Consider the following 27947-nt stretch of genomic DNA (forward strand, 5'->3'; position numbering starts at 1 on the left):
CTGACAAATAGAACAGTATTAATTACGATGTCAAATTATCGGCCAATTCTGCTTACTGGACATAGAGTGCAGCCTTTGAGGTCATCATCATTATCGTGGCTCTATTGTTCTAAAGTGATGGCCTTTGGCATTAAGACATTCCACTGCACCATGGCGGCAGCTGTGGCATTTAGACATTGACAGATACATTGAGGGGCCATAGAAAGTTCATTAACAGCAAAGTCCGAAGACCATTACATAAAGGTTTTTTCATTGCTAGTTCTTTCTGCTAACAGAAACTAGTCTAATTTTAGAGAACACCACATGAACAAGGTGGTGAAAACAACCTGCATGTTCATATTATCGCAGATAGGAACTGCACACACAGCACAGGCTCGTTAAGTTGAGTGTAACACCCTTTCATGTTCACTGATATGCCCTGCTTTTTTTAAAAACTTTTTTTTTTTTTTCAGATCCGTCAGCCACAAAACTCTCAAGGCTCTGACAACCAACAAAGTCTGTGTTCTCTGACAGTACAGCATGGACCCTGGCATGACAACCTTAATCTAGTCTGTGATATTTACCTAAGCAAACCCTGTATAGTGTCCTGCATTTCAATTACCTCACAGAGAGATAATATATTAGCACAGGATTGCTGTGCAACGGTTGTGACGTTTCTGTAAAGCTTATCTACGATGGCTGCCTTTGGTGAGACGACAGCAACACAATTGTTGATTGTCATAGGACAGTTTGCCTTTAAGGAACTTCCCCATGCTCGAGAGAAATGAAGCGCATATGGGCAGCCAAATTGATTTCAATATTTTTGTTGTTGTAATTAACATGTCTCCCGTCAAAACGCGACTGTGAGCTTATGCCATTGTGAATTTGCCTAAGTGCGTTGGCGGGCTAGTTGGTTGTTCATGCTAAGTTTCTACAGCGCGACTGGACGCGGACGGAGAAGTGTGTGTGTGTGCTTGCGTGTTCCTTCTCCGTCCGCGTCCAGTTGCGCTGTAGAAAATTAGCATGAATTTGCCTGTCAGGTTAACATTATTCCTCTTTTTAAAAAACATGGCATGCCCATCACATAAAGAAGTCGCTTACTGTTTAATAGTATATCAGGAAAAATAATGGCCTTTTATCCAAAAACTTCAAATCAGTGCTGTTAATTTGGATCTTCGATCCCACAGTTGCTTTGCTGGGGTGTTGCATACAAAAGATGTGGCATTAGTTTCACCCCCTCCCATGGCGTATGCATTTTCAAGGTGACAAAAAAAAGTATACATATAAAATAGGATTTTGTCATGGAAAGTGGCAAAAGTTAGATTTGCAGAAATTTTGCAGAAATTCTTTTTTTCTGCATAGAAAGAACTATGGAACCCCTGCCTCTCATATACGGAGGTGGATCAATCATAAACAAGTGCCTTTCGCTTCAGCAAAGTAGGTGCCTAAGGCAGCAATGGTTGGTTTGCAGTGATTGGAGTATGTAAACTAAGACAGTTGTGCATGCAAGAAAAACTTGGATGCAACTGGTAAAAGGTCCCATGCTCTTACAGAACGTGCTAGTCACTGTAGCAGCAAAAGCTCTTTCTAGGCTTTTGAATGTGTGCCACTGAATGAATGTTTCTGTACCAATTACAGTAGACTCGTAATCATTCAAACTCCTTGACATCCTGGATACAGAACTGTTTATGAGTAATTTGTAGTACGATAAAAAAAAGAATTATGGACTATCATACAAACAGATGTACCCATAAAGTAACATGCAAGAATGACTGAACAGTCACTGTCTGGCTTTATGGATCAGACAAGAAAATTTAAAATGTCAGAGCTAGGAATGTACAGTCGAGTTAGTGGCAGTGTTTAGCAACACCCTCTACAATTGCATTAGGGCACACCTATGACCATTTATTTTTCATAATATCCCACCACTGGCTAAAGTTGGCTGCATTGCTCTTGCCTGGAAATGACCTCCCGAAAGCCTTGTTTGAGTGTATCGGTTTTAAGATTAAATGAAAAGGTAACTTGGCAATAAAAATTTTGAGACCTGTTTGCATTAACCAACGACCTAAATTACCGGAGTCTGAATTATGACGAGTCGACTGTTAGTGCAAAGGCCCCAGTACTCTGCGAGAAAGAAATGGCTATTGACGTTATGTACATACTAATTTATTTCTGTGACGAGAATGCAAGCTTGGAAAGATGGAGTGATGTAATGTAAAAAGCAATCCTTCGCAATCACACTTTTTCACTTGCACATTGCTTCGATGATGAGCTTGACACAAGGACTTTACGTTCACCAATGTGCAACACTCCAAGAAAAGAAGAGAAGAATGCGAGAGGTGCACGGGTAGCCAACACACAATGCCAGCAAGAGAGAACAAGTTTTAACATTGTACATAAACAAGCAAGTGGATGGAATCTGATGCGTGTGTGCATTTTCTAGTCGGCATGAATAAACAGGAGCCTCTATGTTTTTTTTATACAGAACTACATCATTGTCTTTTGTGTGCGGCTTCACTTGTCAGCGCTGATACAGACACTTTCTTTCGACACACCGGCAATCATGGGGAAAAACCCTAGCATTCGTTGGAGACATTCAAGCGGGATGAGTTTCGTGCTCTTTAGCAAACGCCTGTCAAAGTAGCACCTAAGTCGATGGCCGAGAACCATCAAGGCTCGAAAAGGGGACTAGATGAATCAACAAACAATGTGGTACAGAGGGGTAAAAAGAAAACATAATACGAAATAATGTTGCTATGTTCATCTGTAGTAAACACGTATTCACAAACAGACTTGGCTAAAGAAGCTTTTTTGGCTTGGTTGAGTGGTTGAGTGCAAGACAGTTCCACCTGTTGACTAATGTGGACAGTGCACTTGCATAATGCTTTTCAACTTTGTTCCTTCAACGAGTTGCTAAAAGAAGTTTTAACGCTGTTTCTAATCCAGTTACATCTGGCTACAAAGATGTTGCTGAAGTATGGCAGTTGATTTTTTTTGACGGTTAAGCTGCCTTTTGCTTTTGGGGAAATGCTGGTTGCATCAATGTCTAAGAAAATAAAGTACTTGACTGCAGGTGCAGCAACGCAAGTTCATTAACGAAATGATGTCATTTCAACTAGTCACTGAAATGGTGACAGCACATAACACACGCATATATAATGCCTTGAAGCAGTTTTGGGGGTGTGCAGTCATTGAAATTTCAAAGGCTGTGATCTTGACTATACTGTGTGAGGTACACATTAGATACAACAAAGGAAAAGATATGCCTTAGCACACACCTCTGTATGATGAAAACCTGCCACTTCCCGTGAAATTGTCTCGGCAAAAGTAATGCAGTGTGCCTTATATTTCTTTTTTGTGACTGTAGTCTGCGTCGAGCTTAGCCTTGAGGCTATTGTACAGAATCTAATTCTATCATCTTCTGATCAGCACTTGCTGATATGCCTTTAGTGTAACAGTTAGGAAGAGCTTATCAGAGGAATGGCAGGTTCATTGGTTCCTCTGCGCAAAATTTCATGCACATGTAGCTTTCCACAACGCATAACAACAAATATGGTTTCTGTTCTGAACAAAGTAGGAGAGTACTGCACCCAGCGTGTTATTGCGCAACTAAAATGCATGGCAATGTTCTAATACTGTGGTATGTGAAATCTGAGTGCAGATAGGAGCCGGCAGTTAATCTGAAGAGTCCTTTATACTGACCTCTATAACACAGGTAACATCATACTAAACCCAAGTTCTTCAGACACATTCAGAATACGCAAATAATATGCACATACTAAGATGCTCTTGCATGCCTTAACTTGCAGCACCATTCACTACTGAATGTCACAAGCAAAGTCATTGTTGAGCAAGCCCAAAGTGACTCCTCAAACACTAGGTAACAATTTAGCTGTACATATCTTTGTTCGGCAAAGCAAACTGACCAGAAAAGACTAAAAGCAAGCTAAAATAAAAACTACAGCGATACATAGAAATTTATTCACATACTTAGGATTTTAAAGGCTTCTTAGCAGGCTTGTGCGAATAGTAAATTTTAGGTCCGAAGCGAATTCGAAGCGAATAGTGATTTGATTGAAGCGAATTCGAATAATTTATATCACATATTAAAAAGAAAAATGAGCATATTTGTGATGACCCAACTAACCAGCGCAATATTTTTAATGTTGAAACAAGGCATATGCATATGTCATTCTTTTTGGTTCAAAGGGAAGTGGAAGCAACTTTAAGTAATAGCAGGATTTGACTTTCAGCAGAATGCAAGTGATAACCTGTAAAATATGTTACGTTTTAAAATTTACTATACTTGGAGCATATCAGCCAGTATAACAAGCTTTTAAACTTAAAAAAATGATGAATCGATGTGAGGGTAATACAGTAAAGCCTCATTAATTCGAACTCTGTTATTTCAAAATCCTGCATAATTAGAAGGATTTCTTCGGCCCCGTATTTTGCAATGTAAATTTGAGTGGATAATTTGAAGCAGCGGTCAGTAAGCCCGGTTAATTCGAAAACTTTGGGTGCCAATTCCCCGGTCCCGACTTAGCCGCAAATCCGCAGAAATGATGGCCCTTAGGAGCCACAAGGCAATGCAATGTAGCGATACTAATGAGTGACAAGTGAAGCATCCCAGCCTCACTGCTGCCAGCGCAAGAAAAAAAAGTCACAGTTTTGCCGCAAGGGCGAAGCAATGAATGCGATAGCAAGAAACTAATGCTATACGAAGTGAGGCTCGCCAATGGATATTCTCAGTTTGAACAGCGCTCCTGTTGCAAAGGCGGCCGAAGCAGCGAAGGAAACCAGCGTGCTTCAAGTGTCGAGCTGTGACACTTGATAGTTCGCGCTCATCTTCTGTTTGTTCATTTAGCGGCGTCCCTTGAGCACGAGTGACTTTCGTATGCTCCGTAACATGAGCGCGGACATCACAGTGAAAGCATGAAACATCCCTCTTCCACTCACCACGAGAAAACCGCGCGAGCAGACAGCGGAAGGGCAAGGTTCTCCCTGCGCAAATATAAGAAGAAGCGAGCGAGCTCGCCGACGACTTTTAAATGCGCCTATCGCGCTCCTAGCGCCATCTCGCTGGTAATGAAGAAACGCTTATAAGCGCCTGCCGTCTCCGAGTCCATTCAGCGGTAAAGGGTGTGTATATAACGCTCGCCGTTAGCTACGTGGAGGATCTGCGTTTCGTGGCGTAGTGGTTAGCGCCACTCGCTGCGGAGCAAGAGGTCCCTGGTTCGGTTCCGCGCTTCGGAAGCATTTTTCTGAATTATTTTTCTTTGGGGCTTTTGTATATATATACATACTTATACATATACGGTGCATGACGGCGGCGACGGCGACGGCAAAATTCAGCCGAGACTGTCCATATAATTGCTATCGCAATAAAAACTAAACAAAAGGCGTTCTCGTGGTCAGCTAAAATGCGCGCCTGCGGAAAAAACGTGCTTCACTGCAACACAGCTGTGACACGCGGGCAGCATGACGCATGCTTCTCTGAACGTCAGCGAGTCATGATTTACCCATTCTTTTTGGGAAAATAGAGAAATTAATAAAGGGCGGTCTGACGGAACTCGCGATGTATGCGAACCTCCGAATGGCGGTTGTTCCGGCAATTTGCGCCCTTGCACTGCTGGCGGAGTACCTGCAACGCTTACTTCGAAAGCTCAGTTCGAAAACATCAATGGTCATCTTTTCCACCCAGAACACATCGCGAATTCTGTCACACTGGTCATTAATAAATTCTTTATTTTACCAGAAAGAATGGACGAATGGTCGCATCATGACGCGCTGACGCTGCGAGGAGCAGGTGACATGCCTGCGTGTCACCACTGTGTTGCAGCGAAGCACGTATTTCCTGCAGGCGCGCATTTCAGTTGACCACGAGACCGTTTTTTTTCCCCCTCTTTCTTTTTTCTTGCACTGGCAGCAGCGAGGCCCGCCGTTTCCCCAATTAAGCGGCAAAATTGGGACCAGGTATTGCTGGAAAACATAACCCTTGTAGCCGCAAACTAGTAGGAACGACCACCTCTGATTACTTCCAGTAATTCAAAGTTCCTTGCATCCCGCTTTTTGTATGTTTGGTTAATTCGAAAAGCCACTTAATTAGATTTTTCACAGTCCCAGTGACTTTGAATTAACGAGGTTTTACCGTATGTTCATTTAAACTTGAAGTGGAGCTTCGTGGCAGTGCAAATTTCTCCTGGAAAGGTGTGTTCACGGTGTAGCACACCTCCACTGCAGTGAAACTACCTTTACAGGGGGTTACATGCGGTTTATATAGTATACTTCGAAATTTCCTAGAATTTAAATTCGTTTCGAAGCCAACTCGAATACTGTAATATTCGTTCGAATATTCGAAGTGCTCGAATATTCGCACAAGCCTACTTCTTAGTTAATGACTTTCTAGCTAAGCTCTAGCATGGCCTGTATAGTGTATTGTGAGACTAGAAAGAAAAGTACCTTGTTCGTTGTTTTTTTTTGTTGAAAAGTCACCTTATCAAGAAATGAGAAAAAGGAAATGTAATGATATTCAACCCTAAGCACAGTAGGGCTCCATTACAAAAAAATGCTGATGTAGCGATTTATGGGACACGATAAAGCAATATCAATGGTCACTGTATACTTCAACATGAATTATTATGACAAAGCCAAAGAGCCAAAGGCCTGATTCGGTATTTCCTATGGCAAACAAAACTTGCATTAAAATGATTACCAAATGCATAAGTGTGCAGTAGGCCTCAGAAGTGTAAGGTCCATAACTATCACTGTAAAAACGTGCCCGCTTTCACTAGTTCTTGTTGGCAGCAAGAATCAGGGGCGTAGCCAAGGGGGGGGTTGGGGGGGTTCAAACCCCCCCCGAAATTTTTCAGTTTTGCTTGCGTATATATACACGCACACATACAAACGCACGCACGAACATACATAAAGTATGGTTGAACCCCCCCCGAAAAAAATTTCTGGCTACGCCCCTGGCAAGAATCAACACCCTAGATTCCCGTAGCAAAATGTCAGCAGGTATAGTTACAATGCACAACAACAGCTGACACGAAAAACAGCCAACAAAATGGCATGAACAGCAAGACAGTGTGCTCCAGTTTTTTCCTGTCAGCATAAGGAAGCTCACATGGCTTGTTCATAAGCGCAGCACAGGAGCTTATGGCAATGACAGTGGCAGCCTTTACACTTCAGCGACAGACTACAAAATTATGCGCTTATAATGATGTCCGGAATTCGCAGCAGAATGTATTTCTCTTTTTAGAATTGTTGCACAGCACCTTGAATGATTTTTGCGTGGGCCACATCGCAGACCCATTTTCACTAACTCATGTATAATTTATTGGCAAGTACCGGATTTACTGCAAACAATTTTCATTATAATGTTCGACGATGTATGTTAAGAACACGATTCATAAAATTAATGTTGCTCGCTCACACATGAACACAAGACCATATGCAACAAACATAAAACTATTAAAAGTATGGCAAAGAGTATCTTTAGCAGCAAGGTCATTAAATGTGTGTAATTAGATAACATAAAATATGATTCATTTGCGACACTGTAAAAAAAAAAGCACCTATAGAGCAGGAAAAATTGCGCTCATATTTGTAAGCTAGAGTTCATCGCCTTGAACCAGCAAAATTCGTAAGTCAGGTCCATTCACCGACAGGAACCAGTTCAAGGCACTCAACAGAGTGCAGATACGATATACGCAGATAAAAATATACTCTCAATTAAAAATAACTTAAAGGAACTAAATCGTTACCACCATCTCTTCTTGAGCCCTGTGACAGATGCAAGACAATCGCGATAAAATAGCACCCCCAAAACATTAGGATCAGAGTCTCAATACTGTTACCTTCGAGAGATCAGACACAGCTTCACTGCATGTCATGATGAAAAATAAGCAGTTCTTAGGGAAAATGGGAGTCATGCGTAAAGTGGCAACCACGTGAAATGTGTGTCTTTATTCTGCACCGTACTCTGTCCAGGCTAAGACGGCAGCTGAAATATGATCTTTACGTGGCTGCCAAGCGAAGTAGTCTCGAGAAACATTATTTGTCAGTGATTTCAGCAAGAACAACACACCATGAAAAACGACACACCATAATTATTCCAGATGCATAACGCTGCATCGACAACTGTGGGTGTTTCAGGTTCTCTGGCTCATCGGAAACTGTCGCAAACAATATTCCACGTGGCTGCCACTTGTACACAGGCGCCTGTACTACTATTGCCCAAACCATCTATTTGCCAACAAGCTGTAAAGCAAACAACATCTAGGTTCTCACAGGGGGGATAGGTCTCTCACTACCGTGTGGTTTGAACTGGCTAACAGGTAACTTTCATCAAAAATGCCAACGGTGCCGAAACGTGGCACACAGCAGCCTGAGGACAACACAGCAGACATTCAAGGGCTAGCACACAACATGGCACTGAGTACCGCTATTGCCATTGTCTCGACACACGCATGCACGTACACAGCGAACAAAAAAAAATACGGACGACGAACACTTCCTTCTGACGAGGCGCATGCTGGCAGGAGTTAAAGGCGCTGTTGCTTTGGCCGCACGGCGGGCAGCCATTTCGTCGGGCTCAAATGTGCCGTAACATCACAAACGCTATCATCGCTTCCAGATGTCCTCCTCGCTGCAGATTACGCAAAAGTCTCCTGGACTAGGAAGACAGCTCTCATGGAAGCAGTGACCTGAAATTGTGGGGGCGACAGACTGTTACGAACGAATAATTATACAGGGTATTAAATTTGTTTACAAAGTTATTTTTGTTAGTCACATGTCTCATTAATCATTTATATTATCTCCATTCAAATGAAATTGTAGTGCAAATTTTCCAGTACAGTATAGACCGCTTATAACATAAGTCACCGGAGTCGCGAATACCCGCACTATAAGCGGTAACGCACTATAACCAAAACAACTTTCTTCAAAGGCTGCACTTGTGCTAAACGTGTTGAGCATGTAGCCTCGCGTGTCCGATAATCGACATATGCGATTTGGGGTGCTTACAACCACTTAAATCTCCGAATGTTCAAAAATTAACCGCCAAAGACCCGCATTGCCAACGAAATGAACACGGGAGAAAAAAAGCAAACAAAACAAAGTGCCATCGCGGAAATTCGCTGACTACGTTTCAGGCCACCTCGAGGTATGCGCATTACACAGAAACCATGTCGAATCGCGACCGAAATTTCACGTGCCTAGCGGAACCGATCGTTCGTTTCGTTTTCACGGGCGCGCACACGATGTCCAACACATTGCAATCGGATCCGGAACCACCATTCGAGAGTTGCATGTGCCAACCATGTCCTCGTTTTCATTAACGATATGATTCCTTCCCTTCAAGTGCAACCATTGCAAGAAGTTTCGTTGATTCCGCACCAAACCGCAACTTTTATTGCCCGCGACCGCTACCGAAAAGCAACCAATGCTGATTAGGCCTAGCATGCGGTTCAGCATGTTGTCGCGGGAAGTTTGTCCAAGACAACATGAAAATCGGACGTCGAAAAGATCGCACTCAAGCACTAACACAAGAACAGCGCGCGCGATACGAAGTTTGTGTTCGCGGCCGGGAGATCAACGGCGACAAAAGTCTGCCAAGCTCGTTTAAGTCCGCGCACTGGCAGAAAAGGCGAAAGCTCGCGTCATGAAGCCGCAAAACTTTTCAATTTGCGGACGAGGTAGCAAACGCGATATCTGTAGCAAGTGTGATAACCACGACGCTTTTCCTGACAGGAAACTTACTTTAAAGCGCACTTGATGAGGATGCGATCGTACGTTCCACGCGGAACGCGCTGCCGGCAAGTGGCCGCGGAGCCTTGCCGCCGCTAGTGCAAAGGCTACTCCGTCGCCTAGGCAACCACCATCCTTCCCCACTGAAGATGATGATGATGATTTGGGGCCATTCCTTTGTATCGGGCGGGCAAGATTAATTTGCCCTAGCCAGCAAACAAACAAACAAAAAAAAACACACAGCACCGTAAATAAGTCTGTACGGCTAATTCACTGCCGCTGCGTCGCTCGCCACCACCGCACCATCCTTGCTTTGGTGGTGCGAACTGCTGCATAGTTCACTGCACCAGCCGCTTCATCGCCTGCGTGCAGCACCGTGTCACTCGTGCACGCAAAGCCCAGTGCCTCGGGCAGAGTAGTGCCCTCGGCGAGCCCGCACAGCGCTGCCGCGGTCTTTTTCCTCCCTCCGCCCCTCGTCCGTTCACTGTGCGTGCCCTCGCCCTACGTAACGACCTCGTCGCTCCCTCCCCAGTGGTGTACCTCCTTTGAGAACCGCACTCGCTACCGCGTTTGTCAAATATTTTCCTGCAACCACATTATAAACGGTATTTCATCTTGGGGGACTGCACAATAAGCGGTATGCGTATACATGCCTTTCTATGGGAGGGTAAACCGGGCGTCGAAAAAGACCGCATTAATAACCAGTCCTGTACTATATGCGGTTACGTTATAAGTGGTCTGCACTGTATACCAATGTGGAAAGGACAAAGTCAGGCTTTTAAAAAGCTTTTCCTACATTTGAGCAACCAAATGGCACACAGTGGCAACATATGAAATCATCAAAGGAACCCTACAAGAAATATTTGTCGGAACTTGCACATGATTTTTGCAAGTGTAAAAATACTAGCCCCAGAAAAATACTTCTAGGCATAATAAAAATCATATCAATGCCTCGAAATTTCTCGTCAACTTTTCATGGCATCATCAAATTGCGGCTAACTCATTTACTAATAGAAAGTATGTGGCACTGAAACTTAAAATAAATGACAAGTCGACTTGTCAACTTCTGCAGACTTTTTTTTCTTGCACACAAAAGAAACTCAAAGGCATTGCCAAACACACCATCTCTCATTGTCGTTGATGCTGCAACTTGTATGAGAAATTCGATAAGAAAAGCATGACAGCCATTCGCACTGCTAACGAGCTACAGTAGAACCCCGCTGATACGTTTTTGAAGGGACCGTAGGAAATAAACGTAAGAGACGGGAAACGTAAGAGCCGAAAAACAGGAAAAACGCCAAAATATTTAGTGGTACAGAATTTTATTTCAGTGCTTACGAGCAGCACGAAAAGTGGCGCGCTCAGCCGCGATCTAGTCGATGGATAGAAACACGGAGCTGGGGACGGCCTCATCCACAGAAATGTAATCAACGTATGTGATTTTTTTAACACCAGCAGCTGTAGGCATGAAAGAACTAAGCACACGCAATCGCGACCAGCGCGGCGAGTCCGACCGCGAACCGCGCGCACGACCATGCGAGCTCCAACCAGCTCGAACTCCTCCCGTCCTCCGACAAATAACGATGATGATGAGTCTACGCCAACGCGATGGCAGACGTGAATGCCAATCTCGAAGGCCTTGCTTTTGCAAGCAATTACGTCATAGACGCCATGTTTGTGCAATACAAATCTCAAAGGCTGCTTTTGTCAATAGTAAATGCCAATCTCGAAGGCCTTGCTTTCGCGAGCAACTACGTCATAGACGCCATCTTTGCAATATGAATCTCGAAGGCCACGCTTTTGTGTGCATCTATTGAAGGATCTTGTTGCTTGCGCCTCTCATGCGGCTAATATTACGGTCAAACCAGGCCAAGCTGCGTGAAAATGCACCATGGCCGCTCTCTCCGGTAGTCACTCGGTCGGCTCCGAGCGCACTTCGCGACGTATCATACGGGAACGGTCCGACAGTTACGACGTAACAGCGGGGTTCCTAATACATTGTATCCTATGGGAGCTATGCCGGGACCGGCGCAAAACGACGTAACAGCCGGGAAAACGCAGCAGTGAGGAACGTAACAGCGGGGTTCTACTGTATTTCTGCCAAACATGTGCATACACTCCAAAAGGGGGCAACCTGGCAGTCTATACTTCAATTTAGCGCCTTGTGACTCTGAATTGACTCAATTTCCTTAACTAATGACGGTCAAATTACTAAAGTTCCAATAAGACTATAACACATGCTCACCACAGTGGCACATAACGACGGCATGCGCACCAACAGTAGTTCCCAGAGGCAGCCCGCACAGAAGACAATTTGAGAGAAGAGGAATGTTGCCGCCCCAGTGGCTTTCAGGCTCCTCCACAAATGATCCTTGTAGCTGCAAAATGAAGAAAGGAAGAAAAGAGGGCCTCATTACAGCCATAAAGCTTTCTGGCATCTGTGCAGCATATTTATTGTCTGGAAAGCCAATCAGCAACCTCATATTCTGAAGAAAAACAGCGCTAAAAAAAAAAAAACGGAGACGGGAAAGAGAGGGAAGACACACGACACTGCTTTTCCCGCTCTTTCTTGTCTTCGTTTTTACAGCGAAAGCTGTTATGAGATCATTTCACCAGCCGTTTTTGGCGCCGTAGTTGTCCGCCGCCGCCGCCGCTGCCGGTGTCCGTAACCAGTATCGCTCGAAATAAGAAAAAAAAAACTAAATAAGAAAAAAATTCCAGGATAGAACGAGGTTCGAACCTGGGCCCTCTGCGTGGGAGCCCAGTATTCAACCTCTGAGCCATGCCGGTTTTTTTTTCTTTATTGCCTCACAAAGTATTTTCACTGTACTGTTCCCTGGTTTACGATTAGTGTATGAAAATACTCTGAGCCATGCCGGTGCTTGAAACTGCTTTGCTAAAAGGTTCTATACAGGCTTCATGTCGGGAAGGAACCACATTAGCATACGCAATATAGCGTGGTAGAAGAGTAAAATAAGCACCAAGCGTAGCACAACGCAAATTCTGTAACCAGGCGTCACACAATGCGAATTGCGCAACGAGTAGGTTGTTGAATGCTTCCAACCCATTACAAAGGACCCTGCCATAATTCTTCATCGTCATCAGGCACAGCATCAACAAAGTGCGCATAATGCCTTACATACGTTTAGCAGGTACCAACGCTCTCCGTAGAATGACGAAAAATGGCAGAGTGCCTGCTGCCCTACTTCTCAAAAATTACAATTATTTATAGCGTAGTGGGTTCCTCGCAAGTGCAGTTGGATTGGTTGCCAAGGAAGCCCATAAGCGCATGATCCACTTCCTCTGGGTCTCAGTAAAATTACAATGATTTATAGCGTAGTGGGTTCCTCGCAAGGGCACTTGTATTGGTTGCCAAGGAAGCCCATAAGCGCATGATCCATTTCCTCGGGGTCTCAGTAAAGTTCTTCCCCCCCCCCCCCCCCCCGTCTCTCTCCCATGTCAATGTATGTTATACAGCATGACGGGAGAGGGAAATAGCGACCGGGCGTCACCCAATGCAAATTACATAACTGGTGGGCCGTTTAAAGATTCCAACCCATTACAAAGGGCTGAGCCATAATTATTCATCGTCATCAGTCGTCGCGTGAACAAAGTGCACATAATGCCTTACAGACGTGTAGCTGGTGCCTCGCTTCTCCGCAGAATGACGAATAATGGCTTAGTAGGTGCTTCCAAACTTCACAAAAAATGTGATTTATGGCGTAGTGGGTACCTTTCTAGTGTACTTGTATTGTAGCCCCAAGAAAGCTTAACGGGCTCTAGAAACGCCGCTCTTCCAGCTTTCGCTGTGACTGTGCTGCGGTTTTAGCGCAGGCCTGGCGTTTTTTTGAAGGCTGCTTTTATTCAGCAAATGAATACACACCTACTCGCCCAACTTATCATTTTGTTAGCAACTTCATAGTGCAAATCTCTTATATTAGGGCATAATAGTGAGGTTGAGCATTTCTTACATTTCAGTGCTACATGGAACCTGTTGTAGTAGGGCGCATTAGATTCCAGATTGACTTCGACTACCTAAACTTTGTCAAGCAATCGTCATTCCGTGTCACGTTTACTCAGACGCAGAGGCAACATACAGGAAATTAATTGACAAATTAAACTCAGCTGGAAACAGCAATTCAAGGTGGCAGACATGCCATGGTTACTTATGACGAAAAATGCCCTAACTCTCTGTTTTCAACACAAATCCACACTAGCACAGTTCTGCCTCACGTGACTGGTGTTGATGCGTTCACCCGCAGGTAGAATAGAACGGTAGTGCAAAGTTGCATGCCAGGAAGTCCAGGTTTGAAGCGTTTACCTGTACGTCGGTCAGGTCATCGTGGCCGGCCAGACCCTGCTTCTCCCTGTCGAGAACGTCCGCAACCTGAGGTGGCAGCGTGACGGGTCTCCGTGACCAGACATAGCTCTCCAGGCGAGACAACATGCGGTGGCTCAAAGCACTGTGCAGAAAGTGTGTGCACTTCCGTGACTCGAGGATTCTCTGGCCTTTTCAGTTTCAGAGAAATTACACTGGTAAAAGAAACCCTTGAAAGCTTGAAAACAAAAGCCCATGCTCTTCTCAGCTTAAATGTGCGAAAGAAGGTATGGGTAAACGAAGGTCAGCTGAAAGATGTTACCACACAAGGGAATTGAGAGCATGTGCATTAGTGACAAGAAACTATCCCAAATTATGGATAATGAAGAGTAACGTCACTTCCTTTTTTTTTTGTGCTAAGAAAGAAAGAGAGAGAAAAACAGTGAACCACCTTGGCTTAGGCTGCGCAAAGTTTTATAATGACGCCAAAAGAACGATTATGTCAGCAGTGTCAAACAAATCATCAGGCATGCGGGTGTTGTATTCAAGGTGGGTAGATTGTCTTGTTAATTCAAAACAATGAAGCAACATCAGCCTTGTGAGAGTCACCATACAGAAAGCTTCATAATAGTTTTGACCACCAAGGATTCTTTAATGTAAACCTAAATCAAAGTATACAAGTGCTTTTGCATTCGACCCTCATGAGAATGCAGGCATAGCAGCTGGGAATTGAACTCACAAGCTTGTACTCAGAAGCTCAATGCCATATCTCCACAGTCAATAAGGCAGGCAGGGCCATTCAGGTACTATTCATTGATTGACTTCAACATACCCTCAAATTTTGCTACTGGCTTTTCTACATTTGATTGTCAAACAGAACAGACAGAACAACAAGTGGAAATGATCAAATAGAGAGGCATGCATATACACATATGAACATGCGCAATGACAGGCAATGCGGCAGGTGCAACAAGGCGCTTGTTATGGTACAATGCACACATAAATTTATTGTTGAAGAACAATAAGCAAGGGAGGAGAATGATAGATTACAGAAAACGTAAACAGAACAGGGTCTGTTCTGTCTGTTCTGTTTGACAATAGATTAGTGATTTCCAAGCCTGACAAGTGGTAGGACAGCTCCAATGCTTTGTCAAAAATTGGCAAGCACAAATAGAGCCTTAGCACATGCATGATGATGGCTCTAGAAGCAATGCGTAGAACGTGTGCAGAGTTAACAAGCGATGCGTGACTTTGCTTTGCCTCCAAGCACAGTGCTACAACTGTTTCCACCCCTGAAAAGAAGTATCGACTCACGCCTGTTGCTGTTCAATAAGTGTTAGAAGCACACTGGCGAGGTAGAAACCTTGACCCAAGGAGTTGCGAGGCAGATTCAGCTCGTGGAGTACAACAGCTGCCTGCTCGAATCCAAGAGATGCCAGCATGCGCTGCGCCACGCTCTGCAATGTCAGCGGTGTCTGGCTCTCCGTCGACTTGTGTGGCTTCCCACACGACAGGCACGTAACCACGACGACCCTCTCGGTGCGGTGGCGCCCGACCAACTCCATCGCCAACTTCCATTCCTGGGGGGACTCTGGCACGAACCCTGCGGGGGCCACATCAGTGCTTTGAGTAAAAACGCTCAAGGGATCCAAGCTATTCTAAACAATGCCAACATAGGCTAAAAACGATGAATAATTCAGCTAAACGGGGGGGGGGGGGTGTACTCAAGAAAAATACTAGTTCAAGCTATAGTACAGTAGACTTGTTGTGTCGCACGACCCCTGGTGACATGCTAAGACACCAGTGCAGTTGAGCTCTCTATTCATGCTACAGGGTGGAGCTGAGTCTCTTCCATGTCTCTTTGCTACCACCAATCCGGCGTGGCCATGCCGGTCATGTGACCCGTGCCTCGCGGACCAATAGCCATTCTTCCCCTTCCTTAAAACCACCTGCAATAAACGCGGGAGAGTAGTCCCCCGTCAGTCTCGCCGAAGCTTGGTCTCTGCGTCGTTCGGCCTCTCCGTCGGCCCGTCGCGGGTTACGCCGCGCTCCTGCTCTACACAACTACTCTCATCAACACTTTCATGACCGCGCCTATTCCCATCGTTAGTATGTTATCGATGACTTCAAGTTCAAATTTTGGCGCTCTCTGAGCACTTCTGGACAGCTAACACCATTTAAAGGGTAAAAGAGGCAGTATTTTATCAGTTTCGCTTCTGAGTTTTTATTTTACGCAGCGGGGGGATTTTTAAAACTCCTTTGCAGTCAGGGAGGTGAGCGCTCATGGTGTCAAGTATGGCATCGACGGCGCTCGTGGGTGCTCCACGAAAATGGCACATTTTGATGGATTCCAACAAATCTGAGCGTCAATCTCTGCGTGATGGTAGCAGCACAGATGCGGAAAACGACTTCGATGTGTCACACCTTAGTACGGACGGTGATAGTGCATCAAACTGCACCCGAACATCAGCGTGCACCTCAGAATGCCCAGCGCCAACCACAAAAAATTGAAAAATACCACAACTGCAAACTATGCTATGAAGAAAGAAAAGTTGAGCATAAAAAATGTTTTCGACAAAACATGTGCAGTCAACCTTTGTTTCACCGCCTAGAGAAACTGCTTCGTGCAGTGGCATGATAGGCACTGACACTTATATTTTTGTATGTATGTAAATAACTTTTATACTTACAGAGGTTATATTTGCAGCATTATTCTATGAGAGCTTTGTGTTCAAAACATATATTTCGATTTTCGTTTATGTGGAGAGTAATGTGGAGAGTTTTTCGTTTATGTGGAGAGTTTCGTTTACCCTGTGGAGAGTAACACTGATGTTCTTATGAATTTTTTTGTTACATTTTTCTTTGTTTTAATAATTTTTTAAATATTATTTGAATGACAGACAACGGCACCGTTGTCTGTCGTTTGTTTTGTTTGTCCTCATTCTTTCACGCTGTTTATTTGTTCAAGATGGAAGCTCACCAACTTGCCCAGTTAAATGTGCTGATGCAATACATTTCTTCCTTATCATTTGATACCCTACTCTTTAGTATCAATAAATTTCTGTGGCAGGAAAAAGACATTTCCTGGACTACACAAAAACAACAGATTTTTCCGCGGTCACGAAACTGTTAAGCGGAACCTGGAAACACCAGGAAAGTATGGTCCATTTACCGAGAGATGAACAGGGTGGCAGAATTCAAGTATGAAACCAATCGTATTCGAGGCAGTTGTTTCATTAAGCAGCAATTCTGTTTAAGAGATTTCCATTCACTGAAAGTCTACTGTATTAGTAAGCCACAGTGTTGGAACATTTACGCAATTGGCTTGAGGATAAACAAAGTTTGCTGCCATAGACAGAGCAACAAAAATTATTTTCCATTTATGTCATTATAGTATATATCCTTTAGTTTTTTGCACCATGATACACGATTGTGCTTGCTTCTTGGAGGAACATGACATCAGTTCCGCCAGCTCTACTTCGTGCATATGCAAGCCACTCGCATTCTCTAATCCAAGGCTCTTTATTAACACATTTTTGTGTTCATTTCAGATAAAGAAACATACACTTTTTGAAGGTGTCAGCTCTAGCGATACCCTCCAGATGTAAAGTTATCATTTAAGAATAATATTTTTAAAATTTAGGTGTTCAATGCAGCCTATTTTAGCAAATTACACTGCAGACTGCAGTTCAAGGTCTCTTAACACAATCAACTAACCAGTATTTACTTGATAATGCATAACAAAATTATAAAACTTAACTACAGCCTACCGTGAACTCATGTAATCATTTAATGAAATAACATATCCCGCACGAAACGAACATGGCTAGGCATTCCAGCCAATATGTCAAGAGGAATTGTGGGTTTATCTCTCCACATTAACTTTTTTTTATATAGCCCTATCACTCAGATAGTCGCACAAGTTCAGCAAACACTGAAAAGTAACAGAAAGCCATTGACAGTAAATGCAAGTGCAGGGGCAACACAGATATACGAAAAGTGGCAAAAAATATTTACCTAGAAAATTGTCTGACATAAGCAGCTCGGCATCTCCCAACTGTATCACGTTCACAAGGTGCTCTGTCCGATGGCCCAAGTGCTTCAGTGCACAGAGGTAGCCAGGCCAAAACCTAACATATGAGAGAGAAAAAGCTCTTTAATGGAGAACAGAGCATTCTGCCGGCGTATATAAAGGCGCCTACATGCTACTCTGTATAGGGGAAGGGGATTGAGACTTAAAATAAGTGAAAATATGAAATTGGCTGTTACAGAAAGGAACTCTATGGTCTTGTCCGCAGCACAGTACTGCAGTCATAATGGTAGCTATAGTCGGACGCAACTTTAGAAGGCCGCGGCATTGGCCCCTCAAGGACGGTTACACACACGCCTGCACCAAAAAGTGCGTGCTCTCAACTGACGTCATACACCGCGCGGCTGGTGACCCCACCGTTGGAGATCACCAAGTACATGAGCAGGACTATTTCTTTAACCACGGAGTCTGCCTCGCTTCGATCAGCTAGGCCGGGTCTATCCTGTCTCCTTAAGTTGTATCCGACTGTAGCTATGGCCCCTTTAAAGCAACACTAAAGTGAAACAATGAATCGACTTAGATTGATAAATTGTAGTCTCAGAACTCTAATGTCGTTAATTTCACCATCGTAGGTAGATTAATAGAGGAGAAAATCAAGGTCGAAGTCTCATTTTTAAATTCCATGCTGAAAGTCTCCGCGCTTACGTCATGGATTGCAGAGAGTATTTTTCGTATTTTGGCGTCATTGGCTCAACGAAATTTCTCGAAACTTGGTATGTCTATGGCCCCCTCAGAGGTCAAAGTACTTCATTTTTACCGATAAGGAACTACATATGACCTAGAAGACGTTACCAAAATCTATGACGTCACAGCATTTGGTCTGGAAATTTCAAAGTGGCGTCGCCACCCCGCATTTTCTTTTCGCGCGTTTTCTCGCTTACCAAGCGTCTTCTCATGGTAAGAGTGTTGTGTCCGGTATTGTAAAATTGCAATTGACTAATATATGAAAAATCTTTTTTCTTTTTAGTGTCCCTTTAATGATCTGTTATGTGTCCTTGCATGCTCTCTAGCGAAGCTGTGGTCACGGTATCGCGACATTATGACAATGTGTCCTATCTATGTGAACTCTGTGACATCGCTGCACCAGCCTGGGCACCCGGTTTTCTTAGCAACCACTGCACACAACTACTACGTCTACTATGATTACAACGTTACTACTAGGACTATTACTACCACTAGCAGTACCACTACTGCTATCACAATGATTATCACTTTCATCACCTCATTTAAAGTCGGGAAGAATTCTCTTCCCGCCAATGTTAAGGAGCTGCTGCAGGTGTTGACAAACCAAAACAATGAAACAACAAATGTATTTTGCTTACGCATATGTCCGACAGAGCTCCAAGCTTTTCTGGGAGATCCAGTCCTTGTTGCACAACACACCTTTTAAGTGCTCATACATAGGCCAGTTAGTTTTGTGCGAGTTGTAGCTGAAACAAAACAGAAGAATGTCATGCAAAGCACCCAATAAGTGGGCCTAGAAGATCTTTCACATCACATGAGATTCTCATGTGCTTTCCTGTTACTGGAGCCTGTAAATGGCTAAGCTTCAGCAGACAAAGCCTCACTGAGCCTTCTATCCTAGGCTGGTATCAAACCACAGATCTTAAAAAAGCTTTTGTGATTTATAGTCTTTTTATGGCACACTGACACTCACTTAAGCATTACACTACTATGAGAGCTAGTAATTTTGCTGCTGACAATTTCCGGATTTGATCTGAAATTCATGTAAATATAATGAAGCAAGTGTGATAAACTTCACACATGTGGAACATGAGCAACTGTCAAAGTAAGAATTAGACGGACATGTTCATGGGAGCTTTTCTTACCTCGGAGCTCCGCAGGAACACTTGAGGCACTCATTATTTACAGATTGCAAGCACTGCGTCACCCACTCCCATCGAACCTCTTCATTCTCAAGGTACTTGCGAAATGATGAGAGCCTAGAAGGACACACACATACATGTGTAAAAGAGAAAAACAAGAATGCCCACATCAAACAGCAATATCATTATCTCTTTTAAAGCACATCATTAATTCCACGCAAAACTTTTTCAAGATGTCTCCAAGCCATTGAGCAACCCTAGCAAGAATTCATTCAACTAACCCTTTATATAGAAATTAAATTACATTCAAATGAACCTCAGCAGAAATTCAGTCAAAGGCAACAAGAAGTAAACAGAAACGTGATTGAATTTCTACAACACCTTTTGTAAGAAATGCTTTCAGAATTTGTAGTATGACCTGATTTGTATTCGCTGTGCCCCCAAGCTCCGCAGCATGCAAAGTAGCCTGCCCTTTGTTTATGGATTTTGACTGCCAGTGAGCACATGTCAACAACAGCTCAGATTATATGCCTAGTGGCTTGAGAGCTACAACCATTGCAGCCACAGCTGCTAAGGCGAACGTAAAGCGCTGTGTCACTGAAGTGCCTGGTATTGGCCAGATCCAAGAGTGCTGAGATTCTGCTGTCTTTAGCTGTTAAAATCAACCCAACAGCAGCAAGTATACCACTGACATGAGGCTTCACATTTACAATGACGATTGGGTGCCAGCTTTCGCCTTTGCCTTTCTGAGCAAAGCAAGTAGCAGAAGCACGAACATATTGCAACGCATGGTTGGCGAATGCGCGTGCTTACATCTGCGGCAAGGTGAAGCAGCTTAGAGCACCCTGCATGGCTCCGAGAAAATGGGATTCCATCTTGCACAGCTGAGTGAAGTAAAGGATGTCTCTTGCTGACAGGCTGCTGGCTTTCTTGGTGAAGGTGTCTGCTGCTTTGTCCTGTGCCGCCTCGTGCAATCTGCAGGAGAGCATCAGGGTGGCCAGGTCAAAATGATAAAAGATCGCCAGAAAATTGGGAAAACTAGCCAAAAAGTAGCCAACTTGAGCCAAGTGCAGTAAAAGTAGCTAAAAACAGCCATGCGTGTGTGAAAACAACTGTGAGGATTTTATTTAAATGACTAAAAGCAAAAGCCTTTTGGTGAGATGTAAATAAGTACAGCACGACCACATAAAATAAAAATTGCTGAGATTCAAGCATAAATTGGTCACTTTAGAAATCATTCCGTGCGGGAAAAAGAAGTTTCTTGCACAATTGCAAAAATGAGACTCTCTTCATGCGTCTCGCATGATTATTTTATTGTGATAGCAATTATATGGACACTCTCGGCTGACTTTTGCCGTCGCCGTCATGCCCCGGATATGTATATGTATGTATATATATAAAAAAGGCACAAAGAAAAATAAAGCAGAAGCAAAAAATTCCAAAGCACCCGACCGGGGATTCGCACCATCAACTCCTCGCTCCCCAGCCCGCTGCATTAGACAATGTAACCATGCCCCATGCCTGCGCCGGCGAAATAAAATCTAGCTATTTATATACACCATTTACCACTGGTGGTAAGCAAATGTCGGAGGAGTTTGAACATGTTTTCTATCACGCAACGCTCCAAATTTATATATATATATATGTATATATATATATATGTATGTGTAGATATAGTTCAATGGGCCAGTTCTTCTTGGGTAATAGGTATAATACAACGGAGGCGTTGTCAACAGTGATATAAATATTTAAGTATGTACACACACACACACACATACAAAAAATGACAAAAAAAGCTAATATGACAGCTAATGTCCTGTGTGGTAAGAAACACTCAGGAATGGGAACAGTTCTGTGGTCTGAGCAGATAGCACCACGGGTACAGTACTTATACTCCATTAATACGTAGCAGACAATTCTGTGAAAACCTGACAGACTTCTCTGTCTACACGCATTCGTGATAAAAAAAAGCGTCACATTTGAAAGTAACACAGAGGTATGTGCACACAATTTGATGTAACACTGTCTCATAGTTTCATATTGCAAAAATATGATGTAATTAGTATTATGTATAGAAGGTGTCGCAGCTCTGGATATAGTATTTACGATCAAATGAGCGATGTCATATGTTTACGTGACCAGCAGTCACGGTGCGCCGCTTGTGCCCACAATCGCAGCACAGTGTGTTGCACACTGAAATCACAAAGGTGCTAAAATCACAAAGGTGCTGCCAGGACAATAAATTTTACTTTCTTTGAAGGAAAATTGTGCTTGTCTCTTAATTTTTTTTTTCTAATCGTCAACATAGGAGCGTGTTCCAGTTTTATCATTAAAATGTGGTAGCAAATATCTTCACGAGCATTTTTATTTTTGAACATGCGAAATCGGGTGCTCGTAAGATTCGTGTATATACTCTGCTTGAAGGCATAGTCTTTATCTAGATGAGCCAAATAAATGCTTTTTCTTGTCTTTTTGCCCCCCATTGTAAGTCTACTCCATTCAGTGTTTTCAAGTAACATATTTGGATGCACTTGGCATGTTAGCATGTCTCTTTTTGGGGGCACTTCTGATAAGCCGAACTCATGATAAGACGAACAGATGACCGCGGTCCCTTCGAGTTCGTCTTAACGGGAGTCTACTGTACGTGTAATTTTTTCTCATGCGCCAATGCCTATTCGTTGTTTCCTTTTTCTTTCCAAAGTGGCGCGCTGGCTTTCCCTTGCACATCCAAGCATGGTGCGGCTGGTTTTGGTTTCGTCTATCGGGTGGTTATCGCTTCTCGCACCCACAATGCTGATGACTGTCTGGTTTCTATTCTCTCAAAGGGTGACCGCTTGTTGCTCTCTCATTTATTGCTCCTTAGGGCGCGATTACATCTGTTTCCGTGCGGCGCTATATTAAGCAAATGATGTCGCCGTGGTTGCGTTTCCTGTTTTGGGGACTCGGAAAAACGAACTCCGTCTCATTGGCAATAGGATAAATGATTATTATAGCTTTTTCCCTAGTTTTGCTTTCCGGACGGGTGCACAACCATACAGTTTTCTTCTGTGTGCTCACTCACTCCGTTCGTTTATGCATGGAAGTGCACGCCGGTTGCTCTGCTGCTAGTGAGTCGAGCAGCGATTCTTCCGAGGTGTGCTATTCCCCAAGTATATTTTTGTGTCTACGAGCTATGTTTAATACAACGCATAATTTTTATTTATAAAAGATCGTATAAGTGTATTTTTAGGATTTTGCTTAATGTTACTCACAAATAAACTATGTGCATGTAATAACAAAAATGATTTTTTGTCACTTTATAGTAACGCAAAAAAATTTTAGACAATATTTTTTAAAAACAAAATTGTCTGAAAAATAAAAAAAGTTATACATTTTTGGTTTGGCGACCCAGCAGGCCCGCGAAGCGGCAGAGAGGCAAGACCTCGACGTCCCCACAGGGGAGGCCTAGGCCCAGCCAACCAATTGCTGGTTTCCAATAAAGTTTATTCCTCCTCCTTCTCCACATTTTTGGAGTGCATTTCGCGAAAAAATTCGACCCTCAAAGGGTTATAAAGTAGGTGTCAAGTAAGAGGGACAGAAGTGCCGATTCACTCAAATTACACACTATCGTCTTCAAAAAAATGAAAAAAAAGCACATCAATATGAGCATGCTCTAGTAGAGGCAGTAAAAGCCCATCAAGGCGACATGTTTACACTATTATTAGAGATACCATTTCAGGTAGGCTGGCTTACAACAATGCTATCAAAATTAGTGATAGAGCCTGTCTTCAGCGTAATATACACTTGTAAATTCCAGTGCCTAAGTAAAGCTTCACTGTCTTCCAAACTCGGAATGAACTTGCATTTGCAACAAACAAAAAGAAAGCTTAAGACAATACTCTTCTGGTCAACAAACGTGAGTACTCATTCCTTCTCTGACTGGGGCAACGACATGTTTGTCTTAAATAAAAGTGACTGTGACACTTACCTAGAATATTTACGTACAGTACTTGATTGAGTAATGGTACTCCTGAGCAGCATGTTTCAGTCTAGAAAACTGCATTTAACTGAACCAAGATTGAGCAAGTTCATTTGAACAGCATTTGTTTTCAAGGTGGAACATTCACATGTAACTTACAGCATAAGGTAGGCCAGGAGCAGCCATGGCTGAGTGGCCATGTTTTGCATCTGCTGAGCGATGATGACCAGATGTTCAGGACCACTTTCATTTCGATGTCGTGCCTTCAACTCTTGAAGCACACCCAACACCACAGCGCTCCACGTTTCAAAACATGGGTTCTCCGTTAGTTGCACAACGTCCCACACAGCTTCAAGATCGAGGAGGTGAAAGTAATACCGGATGAAGAGTGCGGTTTTGGCATCGTTCACGTGGTTTTTGAACAACTCTGTCTTCTCCTGACTCTGTGGAATCATTGGCATCCAGGACACCGACGTAGCTTCACTCTGAGAACCCTGACTAGGCGACAGATCACTGTAAACTGACAAGTTTCTTTGGCCTGTGAAACCCTCACCTGCTACACTTTGGCATGAATTCGCTGCTTCGTACGACGCAAAACCATTCATACCGACGGCACCCGAACGCTCATCTCTAAGAACACTAGAGCCTTCCGTTGGCACTGCTACATCTTCACGCACGCCGATACTCTCGTTCTCCCGAAGGGGTGACTGACTGGGCGAAGCATTCGAAACAGCGGCAAGTTCTTCGCAACCCCGCTCCTGATTTGCACTCTCTGCTCCGTCACCGTTTGTCTCTCGCCTGAGCTGACTGAGAGACGACTTCCTCACAGAGGGCGCATCGGGCTGCTGCGCCGATTCCTCAGGCCGGAAGTCCAGGTTGATCGAGAGCCCACCGCAAGACGATGACATGCTCTGGAACATGGCCGATTCGCTGCAGGAGTCGACGGTTGGCATATCAGAGAGGTGAAACCCGTACTTCTCGGATGCCGAGGACCGCATCGAGAGACTGAGGTCGCAATGTGTCGAAGTGTCCTCGCTCCCGAGTGAATTTGTACTACTGTGTTTGGAGAGCTTCACGTCCGTGGCGGCGGAGCTGCCGTTGTACATCGATGACGCGAGCTTCTCGCGACCTTCGACTTCGGACACCTTTGCGGCAACTCGTTCCACGGTGCCGAGGGTCCGGGTTTGAAAGCACAGCATCGCCAGCTCCCGAGCTTTCTCAGCCACTTCAGAGGGCAGGCGAAATGGATCGCTCGTAAAGATGGATTTGATAAGGTTCAGTTGCGCGCTGATTTTGGTGTCGCCCTGGGAGCTCGGAGAAGAGAATGTTTCGTCGGGAGACTTCTGTACACTATCACAGTGGCTTATAACAGGGGGAAGTTTTGCAGACTCCGTGGACACTATCTGGTTGACTATGGAAATCTGAGTGGAATGTAGAGCTTCGAGCCATTCTTCGAGGACCATGACAAGGCTGGGACCATGGTAGAATATGCTAGGGTCATTTGCATTTGCGCTGAAAAAAAAAGAGAAGAATATGTATATGTGCTAATGGTCAAGCACAACACTTACAGGTTAATGCTGAAACACCCAACAAGTGGAGCAAACATTAATCATAAATTATGGAGACAAATTAGGCAAAAAGATAACTCTGCTATCACTTGTATATAAAGGCAGTTTTAGTAATGACAGTCTCGAATTATTCCGGATAGAAGAGTCAAAACAAAATGGCAATTTTCGCTTTTCATAGCATATGCCACTGTTGTCATTAATTGGCAAACCTCAGAAGTATTCGGAAATGGTCATAAAGCTCAAATGCAATAACAGCAAAAGAAAAAGAGAAAAAGAAACACAAAACAAAGAAAATGAAGCTTTACCTTGCCCGCAATGTTGCTTCTATGAAGCTGCTGCTCACACCAGGAAGGAAGGACCAAAACTCATCCTTCGGAGTCAGATGTTTGCTGAAGTTTTCTCCTGGCTTCGAGTTGGGCTCAGCTGCATTTAAAAAAAAAAAAAGAATTAATTAATACTACATTACAAACAGGGTACTGTCTCATATGTACCAAATTTCAAAGTTTTCTGCTAATATGCATGTAAGAAAGAACTGCAGAAAAGTGCATTAGCTGTCAAATAAAAAATTTCCTTTTATATTAACGTGACAGCATTAAAGAGCTCGTTTCGCAGAAATTCCGGTGTCAGTGTTGGTGACGGCATCATTGGTTGTGAGTAGGGGTGTGCGAATATTCGAAATTTCGAATATTTTTCTCATAGTGTTTGCTATTCGATTTGATTCACACTGGAATTTTACTATTCGAACTATTCGAACTTCCCAAAGACAAGTACAGTCAATGTCCGATTGAAAGTGACCCCTACAAATTTTCAATATGCTTCACCTCATCACACCCCCGTATTGTGGCAAAGCTGCCTTTCAAGCTCCGTTATGGTCGAACTTAGCCAAGGCAGTCAACGTCAGATTGAAAGTGGTCCCTAGATTTTCAATATGCTTCACCTCATCACACCTCCGTATAGCGGCAAAGCTGCCTTTCAAGCTCCTCTACGGTCGCAAATGTACTAACTCAAGAAAACGCTGGTTCCAACATGGAGATGAAAGATGTGGCAGAGGTGGGAGCTCAATTAATACTGTTTTGGACCTGAAATTTGGGCAGGAAGTCGGAAAAATCGGACGCCGAAGCTTTTTAGCATCCAAAATTTTAGATGTTCTTTATATCGACGTCGTAGGAAGATTTGGAACTCCAGACTTGAAGGGAGCACACCCTCGTCCGCCACATCAGTTGGGCTTCCACAGAGGTTGAAGGAAGAGGAGAGGCTGAGAAAATGGCATCTTTGCCTATCACGTGTAAAGTGTTGTGGGCAACACTTTGGTTGCACCAAATCATGTACTGTCGGCCGCAAAAGTTTGCGGGATGTGCAGCGCGTGGCCGAGCGACGGAAAACTGCATTGCTGCGTCACCTACCGTGATGCGGCGGGTGTTGAGGCTATCGGCCGCTACCTCCGCGATTAGATCCGGCGACGGCACGTTGTCTAAACGCACCGTCGCTAATCGCCGAGGCCGATAGCCTCAACACCGGCCGCATCACGGTAGGTGACGCAGCAGTGCAGTTTTCCTTCGCTCCGCCACGCGCTGCAGATCCCGCAAACTTTTGCGGCCGACAGTACATAAATGCAATTCGGCCTCTACATTGCATCACTCTTGATAAGATAACTATGAAACACCACCCCGCCAGCAAAAAGAAACACTTTCATGTTGCAATCTCATAAGAACATACTTAGCAAAGGTGTAGCCAGGGGGGGGGGGTTCAAACTCCCCGGAATTTTTCAATTTTTGTTGCGTATATATACACGCACACACACAAACGCACGCACGAACATACATAAAGTATGGCTGAACCCCCCCCCCGCGCGAAAAAAATTTCTGGCCACGCCCCTGATACTTAGGGATTCTCTGTAACTTTTTTCTGTAATTTCACTTCGAAGTATTCGAAAAATGTTTGAGAAATATTAGAAAATTATTTGAAAATTATTCGATTCGATTTGCACTCAATCTTTATTATTCGAATTCGCTTCGCACCCAAAATTTTGCTATTCGCACAGCTCTAGTTGTGAGTGAAAAATCAGCGTTGTCCATGAGCAAAAATTTGAGATAGATGCAAATAAAGAAATAGTGAAAAATCAGCGTTGCCCATGAGCGAAAATTTGAGGTAGATGCAAATAAAGAAATAATAAAAAATCTTCAGTTTGAGTGGGACCAGGGATTCAAACCTGTAACCCCTCGCTCCTTGGCGCGATGCATTTAGCCGCTTGTCCACCATGCATACATCCTCTAGCATACTAACGGCGATTCATACACACCGTTTACCGTTGGTGGTACGCACATCTCAGAAGTGCTTCAGTGTGGCATAGGCTTGACTATCACCCATGAAATGACGCACAGAGCCCAAGGGCGCGTTCGCCCCACCGTGTTTCATCATGGCGCATGCATGAATATAGGAGCCAGAGGGTGTCTGCACT

General features: G+C 43.9%; 2 protein-coding genes across 2 annotated transcripts in view; one reads left to right on the top strand and one right to left on the bottom strand.

Annotated features, from left to right (window-relative positions):
- The window catches only part of LOC119382779 (protein fuzzy homolog), a 36102-nt gene extending 33644 nt beyond the window's left edge, over nucleotides 1–2458 (top strand). The window contains exon 10 of the mRNA XM_037650628.2: nucleotides 453–2458. Within this exon, the coding sequence (XP_037506556.1) occupies nucleotides 453–510 (58 nt within the window). The 3' untranslated portion in view covers nucleotides 511–2458. The remainder of the gene's footprint in view (nucleotides 1–452) is intronic.
- Nucleotides 2130–27947, bottom strand: part of LOC119382778 (Hermansky-Pudlak syndrome 5 protein homolog) — a 43763-nt gene continuing 17945 nt past the window's right edge. Inside the window, exons 13-22 of the mRNA XM_037650627.2 lie at nucleotides 25795–25912; nucleotides 24081–25433; nucleotides 20777–20938; nucleotides 19967–20080; nucleotides 19460–19567; nucleotides 18065–18177; nucleotides 15362–15650; nucleotides 14051–14192; nucleotides 11975–12107; nucleotides 2130–8687 (exon numbers count right to left, since the gene is read on the bottom strand). Of these exons, the coding sequence (XP_037506555.1) occupies nucleotides 8605–8687; nucleotides 11975–12107; nucleotides 14051–14192; nucleotides 15362–15650; nucleotides 18065–18177; nucleotides 19460–19567; nucleotides 19967–20080; nucleotides 20777–20938; nucleotides 24081–25433; nucleotides 25795–25912 (2615 nt within the window). The 3' untranslated portion in view covers nucleotides 2130–8604. The remainder of the gene's footprint in view (nucleotides 8688–11974; nucleotides 12108–14050; nucleotides 14193–15361; nucleotides 15651–18064; nucleotides 18178–19459; nucleotides 19568–19966; nucleotides 20081–20776; nucleotides 20939–24080; nucleotides 25434–25794; nucleotides 25913–27947) is intronic.

The sequence above is a fragment of the Rhipicephalus sanguineus genome, chromosome 2 (genome assembly GCF_013339695.2).
Source record: "Rhipicephalus sanguineus isolate Rsan-2018 chromosome 2, BIME_Rsan_1.4, whole genome shotgun sequence".
NCBI classification, from domain to species: domain Eukaryota; kingdom Metazoa; phylum Arthropoda; class Arachnida; order Ixodida; family Ixodidae; genus Rhipicephalus; species Rhipicephalus sanguineus.